At 36.4% G+C, this 9,118-nt stretch overlaps 1 protein-coding gene across 2 annotated transcripts; it reads right to left on the bottom strand.

Annotated features, from left to right (window-relative positions):
- Positions 1 to 930: 930 nt before the first annotated feature.
- On the bottom strand, positions 931 to 3,316 carry LOC112284729 (glyceraldehyde-3-phosphate dehydrogenase A, chloroplastic). Of its 2 annotated transcripts, none has more exons than XM_024524860.3 (4): positions 3,237 to 3,316; positions 2,724 to 2,971; positions 2,254 to 2,555; positions 931 to 2,082 (listed from the first exon to the last, which is right to left on the bottom strand). In XM_024524860.3, the coding sequence occupies exons 2-4, from the start codon at positions 2,871 to 2,873 to the stop codon at positions 1,332 to 1,334; spliced, it is 1,203 nt and encodes a 400-aa protein (XP_024380628.1). In that variant the 5' UTR covers positions 2,874 to 2,971; positions 3,237 to 3,316; the 3' UTR covers positions 931 to 1,331. The 2 variants fall into 2 exon arrangements, with proteins under 2 accessions (XP_024380628.1, XP_024380627.2); XM_024524859.3 differs by having other exon boundaries at positions 2,724 to 2,837.
- Positions 3,317 to 9,118: the final 5,802 nt, after the last annotated feature.

Here is a 9,118-nt window from a genome sequence, read left to right as displayed (position 1 = left end):
ATATTAAAAACTATTACAATATTAAATAATAATCAACTTTTCAAATATGTAGGGATTGGTTGTAAAAATTGTGATCATTTTATAATTTTTACCGCCCACATTATAAAAACATACGTTTCATCTATTACTTGTATTTTCTAATTACGAAGGCTAACATTATATAATTTTTAATGCTAAATGTAAGTAGTTCAAGATACCTTTGGCACTACAGGGCGACAAACAAACATTAAGGATATCTCCAGTGCGGTCGGCACTCCTCTCCCCTCTAATTTAAAAAAGGAGAAAAATTGTATGAATCTGTTGTTCATCATTGCGACAGAAGTATTCGGTATTTGGCTTAAAACTACCTATTCTTCTTCTGTCCCTACATGAAGTCATTCTGTTCTTTACCTCACAGAATATTATCAAGTCGTTTCCTCGACAACCTTCCCTACCAGAATTCCTCATGTAACACCTTTCCAACAAGATTAGCTTTTATATATTTGGCTGAAGTAAAGTCCTCTTTTTCCAGCATTAAATACAACCATTATTATAATCTGAAGCTGTAATAATAGTTGGTGAAGACAAATCTGTACGTGATGAAGGTGTCATGTTCTTTGCCAACTGCAAATGAGATTGATCTTTTTGAGGAACACCAGACATAGCATAGGAAACGTGGTTCATTGTGAGAAACCAACTGGAATTTGCTAAATTTTGTCGGCTAACACAAAATGTTCAAGCCACATGAAGAAAAAAATAAAGTGAAACTTATTTGATAGGTCGCTTTAAGCAGTTAAAGGTGTGGAAACAAGAATCATTGAGTCACCAAGACTTATGCATCATACACTTGAATCAGGACGTGAATTTAAACGTCCGTGAGTGAAAAGGTAAGGGTCAACTACTCAGACCTGAAAGTCTCATACACAAAAAAAACACAAACAAAGACGTGAGTATAGAGAAGCAACGACGTGCATTGGATTCCTAATGCTTCATAGCGTACAATACATTCGGGTATTCAGTTTCTGACAAAATAAATTCCAACAAGCCACTGACTCCCGCTGCTCGGCTGTGAAAGAATGAGGCTCGACGAATGAGTACATTAGCAATGCCACCTTCGGGGAACTCCTGAGTCTCACCGCCACCTTGGCGATGAACATCTACTACTCTCACAACAATCCCCCAAGGCTCGATCCATCCCCCACAATCCCACTGCGACCTCACTCCTTTCCCGCACACCCGCGGTGCCTCACTCACCGCGCCTGCTGCCAACTGTTCGCAGCTCCGGCACACCCATCGCCACCGCCACCGCCACTGGGACCGCATCGGATCGCTTCCATCTCCACGCCATCCTTCTACTGCCACTTCTCCGCAACCAGGTTCGCCAAGTCCACCACCCTCTGCGAGTATCCCCACTCGTTGTCGTACCATGCCACCACCTTCACCATGTCGTCTCCCATCACCATCGTCAGCGATGAGTCCACCGTCGACGACACGTCCGTGCACCTGAAGTCCACCGACACCAACGGCTCGTCGCACACCGCCAACACTCCCTTCAGCTGCTCCGTCTCGCACGCATCCCTGAATGCCTGGTTCACCTCTTCCGCAAACGTCTTCTTCTCCACCTGCACCACCAAGTCCACCACCGACACGTTCGGCGTCGGCACTCGCAGCGCGATTCCGTTGATCTTCCCCTTCAAGTTCGGCAGCACCAGCGCCACCGCCTTCGCGGCTCCCGTCGACGTCGGCACGATGTTCAGAGCTGCGGCACGCGCTCTCCTCAAGTCACGGTGCGACGCATCCAACAGCCTCTGGTCACCCGTGTACGAGTGGGTCGTCGTCATTGTGCCCTTGATGATCCCGAACTTCTCGTCCAACACCTTCACGAACGGCGCCAGGCAGTTCGTCGTGCACGATGCGTTGCTGATGATCGCGTCCGAGTGCTTGTAGTCCTGCTCGTTCACGCCCACCACGTACGTCGGGATCGCACCCTTTCCGGGCGCCGTAATCAACACCTTCTTCGCTCCCGCCTGGATGTGCTTGCCGGCGCCCGCCTCGTCCACGAACACTCCGGTTCCCTCGATCACCAGGTCGATGCCCATCTCGCTGCAACAAATTACCACCAACTCGTCACGACACATATCACTCCATCTCACCAGGTCCTCCTCCCAACCACCCCCATGATGCCACCCAGAATACGGCCCTCGCCAATTCGCATGTTACTAACGCAGCTCCCTGCTCATCCCACGCTGCAACTAGGATCTGTTCATCACTTACCCCCATGGCAGGTTCAGAGGGTTCCTGTCGGACACCACCTTGATCACCTTTCCGTCCACGCTGATGGCATCGTTGCCCTCAACCTTAACGTCTGCGTTGAAGGTGCCGAGCATGGAGTCATACTTCAACAGATGAGACGCCTGCTTCACACCTCCCGTGTCGTTGATCACGACGACGTCGAGGGGAGAGTCCTTCCTGCCGTGCCAGCAGCGGATGAAGTTGCGTCCGATACGTCCGAATCCGTTGATGGCAACCTTGATCTTGGCCTCGGTGACGGCCCTGCTGGCTCCGGAGCTGGCGGCCTGCAGAATAAAATCGCAATTGTCAGTAATCGTATACATTAACAATGTGGTCATAGTCTGAATTACGAATTTTGAAATCTAGTTTCAAAATAGAATGCGTACATGTGTGTCACTCTTCCAAAAGACGTGTGACGGATGAGATATGAGCACTGATAAGGTATTACTTACCACAACGGTCTGAGCAGCGACGATAGTAGAGAGATCATCGGAGCGTTTTTCGAAGGTAACACAATTAACGCTCTTCATCCCGGAGAATTCCGCGAGTCCATTGGATCCCGCAATCTGCACAAATGCATGGAGATGGCTCAGGAGAAGCATTTCCTGAAGCAACCATCCATGACTTGCAATAACACGTGGTTTCCAGATCTCCCAGGCTCTTCGTGAAGCTCAAAACCCACTTAGACAGCGCCAGCAAACTGCAGCAATTTGGCTAATCCAGCTTAAAACGTTGACCCACAATCTTGAAGGTCCTAGTGGCCAACCCACTTCCACATCGTTCATCTCACTGGTTACACAGAACTGCACTAGCTTCGTTGCTCACGCAAGACGTGGTGACCTCATTCCACGTACTGCAGTGTCTCTTGCACATTCTAACAATGCTAGCGCTCGCGCCAGGCCATTCACAGTGGAAAATCGGGTCCAAAACACACGAAATTCAGGTGTAGGTGCGAGACTGAGAACCTGGAGAGAGGCCGCGGTAGGCACACGGGCCGCAGTGAAAGCAGTAGCGGCCATAGCTGACGATGTTGCTCCCGAACACAGCGAGAGACGTTGTTGTTGTAGTCTCATCCTGCGAGTACATAGCCATGGAATGCCTTCAAATTTGCCGAGGCAGGATTCCAGCGAGTGGTCCACAGAGGATAAGCCTGATGGGCTACGGGCACGCCTATCAAACTTTCTCTTCTGCCCGCGAGTAGATGGGTTCCAATCTTGTATGTGTGTGACTAGAGATGTGCATAATTGTTACTCTTGTGGGTGCAATATACTTGAAACTTTGATGGCAAAGACCAGGTCATTGGGCACCCTCGTCGTTCAGTTCTCAAACTTACTATGTCACGCTTTAAATTAAGAAACTATTTGTGCTATTTGTTGGTTCATTTCAATGTACATGTCACCTGATTAATTTTCAAGTTGGACATAGTTAAGTCATATTATGCATTGCTAATCAATATTCGGATTGTTTGTTGATTGTATTTGTGCTTGTTATAGAAGTTGGAAATTCAAAGATTGAAAGTGGTCTTGGGATATAAAATAGATATAAAATATTTAGTTAATCATACTAATAATATATTTTTGATTTGGTAATATTCTTATTTGAGTGTTGAGATATAAAATAGATTTGTTGTGTGTTATCTATTTTTAAAAATCCATTATCATTTATGGTTTCAGAATTTGGTATGTAATAATTAGGATATTTTTATTCAGTCAAGTATCTTATATTAAAAATATAAGTATCTTATTCAGGTCAATGCATAATTAAGCACAAAATAGTAAAAAGGTACAATTAAGAAATAAAAAAAATAAAAAAATCATGATTTGATGAAATTCATCATTAATTCTAATAATAACTAACCTTTGCATTGCCAAAACTTAATAATGAAATGATTTTAAACAAACAAGGTTGAAAACCATCATTAAATTTAAACCTTTTTTTCTTATTGTCTATTGAATTGTCTATTAAACTTATATTTTGGAGTCTTCAAGCCTTCTTCTAAAAGTGGTATTATAACAATATTATTTTGAAAAACATATATATTTTTTTAAATATAAATATTTTTTATTATAATTTATTTTTTTGAAATTAGAATGCAAAAATAGCACATTAACTTTATTAAACAAACACAACATAAAACCATTTGGTATAGATTTTTTTATTAAATTTTAGTATAATTTCTTCATATCTAGATTTGACATGGATTTATGCAATAAGTGAAATATTGATGATTGTGAAAAGATTTTGACAAGATTAGAAGAGGTTCATTTAACCTTATCAGGAGCAAAATCAATATTTGGAGTAAAAGAAGTTTTAGTGGTAGGACATATATATGGGTCATATGGATGTAAGCCAAATATAGAAAGAATTGATGTTATAAAAAAAATGAAAGAATGTACAAACACAATGGAAGTTAGAAGGTTTTTAGGAGCATGTATTTTCTATCATATATGGATACCACATTTTGCAGATGTAGCAGATCCATTTTATGAGTTGTCAAGAAAAAATAAAAAAATTCAATGGAAAGAAGAACAAAGAAAAGTTATGGAAAAATTTAAAAACCTTCTTTCTTCACCTCCAACTTTGAAGTAAGTAAATTATGAGTGTAGAAGGCCAATAGTATTAACAAAGGATGCAAGTTCAATTGGAATAGGTTGGGCACTTGGACAAGATGATGAACAAGAAAATAGATATGTAGTACGGTGTCATATGGTGTGATTTGCTATCTAGGAATACACTGGGTATCTAGCTGTAGAGAGTGTAGCTTAAACCTTTATATGAATCTTGGCTTAGCCTCCCAAAACTCCTTTATTTTGCATAAAACTCAAAATATAACAAAATCACTTCAACACATATTTTTTCCGCAAAAGGTTTTCTTTTTCTAAACTTTAGAAATTCATAACTCTTGATCTAACCGTTTAGTTTGTCCAAAATTTATAAGGTAGGTAGGATTCACTCTTTAGTTTTATCACAAAAAAAACCAACCACAAATTCACTCTTGATCTTTTGGCATCTAAGAAATCCTAGCAGATGCTCTAAACCCTAATTTACAAGCACCTGAGAACTATTTTCTTAATATCTCAATAACCCAATACTCAAATGTCATAAAACTTATGCACAATGTTTACTAACATAAAATTACACATTTCCTAAAATTTTGAGCGAAAAGCTTGTCAAATTTCTCAAGATATAGCTCAAGGGACAACTACTAGCAAATCGGATTATTTACTACCCTTAGATTGCATGCACTAACTTCAAAATCCAAAAACTCCTTCATTTCAACTTAGAATCCAGTAAGAACAATATGAAAAGTGTAGCCGCAAAAGTACTCTCTCCAGTCGCGGTCGCCGATCCTCAATTGCTGACCGTACACGTGCGTTATGCCAAAAAGAGTGACAGTAGCTCCCAAATCAAAACCTTAACCTTTGAGCGCTTATATCTCTTTCATATATACTCCAAACCATACAAAATTTGCACCAAAACCATAGCCAAAAACCTAAACCTTCTGACCCTAGCCTTCAAAACTCGAATCGCCTTGAAAAACTAACCCTAATCCCTAATATGGCCTCAGGTAGCATCCTCAAAGCCCATTGGTCATGATTTTTGACCAATAGAAATGGAGATTTTCATCATTCATCTCTATTCATCTATATTGGTGCCTTAATTACTCCCTTTGCTACCAAAACCCTTCTTCAATCTTTTTTCTTATAAGATTTACATAATTTATGCTCTAAACATCAAATAAAAGAGCCAAAAGAAGTTTTCAAAGGTCACTAATGTCTAACAAAGGTGATTCTAAATATTTAGAAGTTACTATCAAGCAAAACCAATCTTAAAAGCCACTATCAAAAGGAAATTAAAGTTATACAAATTCTATAGTAATCTTTTTAAACAACCTCTTTTCAACATAATAATCAAATTATATTCTACAACCAAGTAAAATCTATTAATATGGCTCTCACTATGTTACTTAATAAATTATATATTAAGTACATAATTACATTATTTTCATATAGTAGCCGAACCACAACACGACAACGGTTTGGAGCAAAGGTTTTGAATGCTAAGAAAAGGACATATGTGTAAATCATAAGGAAATTATAGGAAGTAGTAATAGCTATAAAAAACGAAAAGGAGTATTTGATTGGTACATTAGTAGTTATAGAAATAAATTGCCTACCTTTATTGGTTATGATTATAAGTTGTTCAAGACTAGATATTGCAATATTTAGGTAGATTGCATGTATAAAGTCTATGAATCCTGAATTCAAGCACATTTTGAGAAAAGACAATGTGGTTGGAGATATGTTGTTACAAGCATGATATAATGATAAGGATGATATAATTTATGATGAGAAAAATATCAACACTAATTTTTATTCAACTTTGTGTGCAAGCAGGGATGAATTGTGTTTGGCTATATTATTTAAATTATTCTTAGAAAAATTATATGATAGTGAATGATTGTATATAGAAAAATACTTTAAATACATTAATGGAGCAAGAAGATTGGATGAACAAAGAATTTAAGAAGATTTGAAGGAAAGCATATGGATATTTTCTTCAAAATGGATTTTTATGGAAGCATCCAAAGAAAAAGGGTGGAATACCATATCGAGTTATAAATAGTATTGAGACTCAACAAAAGATCATTAAAAAATTCCATGAGAGTAGATGGGCTAAGAGTCGGGGTATTTGAGCAATATTTACTAAGTTGAAAGAAAAATATTAGTAAAAAGACATGCATAAAGATATAGCAAATTTTGTAGGATGTTGTGAAATTTGTCAAGTACGTTCAAACATTTGGCATTGAGATGGATTATACCCAACATATCCTTTAGCTTTACATTATAAATGGATGGTGGATTTGGTAGCAATGCCAATGGGACTTGGACAAATAAAATATTTGGTACTTGCACGAGAAAATTTATCAAATATGATTGAAGGATGAGCATTAAGAATAAATGATATTGAAAGTGTATGCCGATTTTTATTGAAAGATGTTATTTATTGCTATAGTTTTATTGAAAAAATTACAGCAGATAGGAATGAATTGGATGCAAGGGAAGCATGAGAATTCTTTAGTAGAATAGAAATTAAACTTTTATTGATAACAACATGTAATCTAGAAGGAAATGGAAAGAGTGAGTGCGGGCATTCACATATTGTTAAGGCATTAATAAAGGCATGTAATGGCAAAATACATGAATGGCCTAAACTATTACCATTTACACTATGGACACATCATATAATTTATAATTCAATAATAGGTTATATACCTTTTGAATTATTATATTGATAAAAACCAATAATGCCAATAAAAGAAGTAGTGCCTACATGGGATGTATTACCTTAGAAGGATGATTTCAATGTTGAAGAAATTTTAGCATTACAAATTCAACAATTAAAAAGAAGACCTAATGATATTGAAACAGAAACAATAAGGTTGAAAGAAGCATAGAAAAAGAATAAAAAAATATTTGATAAAAAATATCAAATATGACCCAAGGCAATTAAAGATGGTGATTGGATGTTAGTTTATGATAGTAGCTTAGATAATCAACATAGCACGACTAAAAAATTTGCAAAGAGATGTTTAGGGTGTTATATTGTGAAACAAGTGTATGACAATGGAATATATTTGTTACGAGAATTTGATGGTATAGAATTGAAGATACTTATAGTAAACAAGTAAATCAAATTCTTTAAACAAAGAAGTGAAGATATTTTTTTAATAAAGAAGAAAATCTATCAAGGAATATTGAAACAGAAGAAGAAGAACAAATTAAAGATTGAAAATTTGACCACGATAAAGGACATTCTATATAAAAATGATATAGAAAACTTCATGCATGTTGGAGGATGTATGAGTTTAGGAGAGGTAGATATCATGGTGTAAAATGGCTAATAAATGAAAAGGTGAAGAAAATATCATATTTTTGAAGATCTTATTTCAAGTATATTATAATAAATTATCTTAAAAAAATAGATAATAGTCAAGGAGAAGAAAAATTAAAGGTACCAATGTTGTCTTTTTTGCAAAATAGGCTTCTATTTACTTTGTAGGACCACAAATAGAGAAAAATAAGGTAGATTAAAAAAATAAACAATATAGGTACCTTTGAAAAGATATTTTTTGGAGAAGTTTGTAAGTTTGACACTATAATTTCATCATTTAGATTTGAATAGGAGGACAACTAATACTTGAGCAAATTTTAGGATTGATCTTTTTTTTAGTGAGTTGGATCTTTTTCAAAAAAATTATGCTTATTTTTAACTTAATCATTAAGAAGTGTGCAAAATTTGAATTAAAATCAACAATTCATTCATTAGTTATTGAGATTTAAATTTACTATAGGAATTACTTGGAATTGATTAGGGTTTGGTTTAGGATTTGATTTAGGATTAATTTAAGGTTTGGTAAGGCTTAGGTTTTGATTTTGTTTAGGATTTGACTAGGGCTTATTTATGATTTGATTAGAATTTGATTAAGATTTTATTAAGATTTGATTAAGATTTGATTAGGATTTGACTAGGATTTGACTAGGATTTGTCTAGGGTTTGGTTATGACTTATTTAGGATTTAACTAGGATTTGATAAGGCTTTAACTAAGGTTTGATTAGAATTTGATTAAGATTTTATTAAGATTTGATTAAGATTTGATTAGGATTTGATTAGGATTTGACTAGGATTTGTCTAGGGTTTGGTTATGACTTATTTAGGATTTAACTAGGATTTGACAAGGCTTTAACTAAGGTTTGATTAAGATTTGATTAAGATGTGACTAAGGTTTAATTAAGGTTTATATTTTAATATTTTATTAAGATTTTTATTTTAGTATATTTTTTT

The sequence above is a fragment of the Physcomitrium patens genome, chromosome 7, assembly GCF_059467195.1.
Source record: "Physcomitrium patens ecotype Gransden chromosome 7, ASM5946719v1, whole genome shotgun sequence".
In the NCBI taxonomy this organism is placed as follows: Eukaryota; Viridiplantae; Streptophyta; class Bryopsida; order Funariales; family Funariaceae; genus Physcomitrium; species Physcomitrium patens.
The sequence above is the reverse complement of the archived record's forward strand: the minus strand, read 5'-3'. Positions and strand labels throughout refer to the sequence as shown.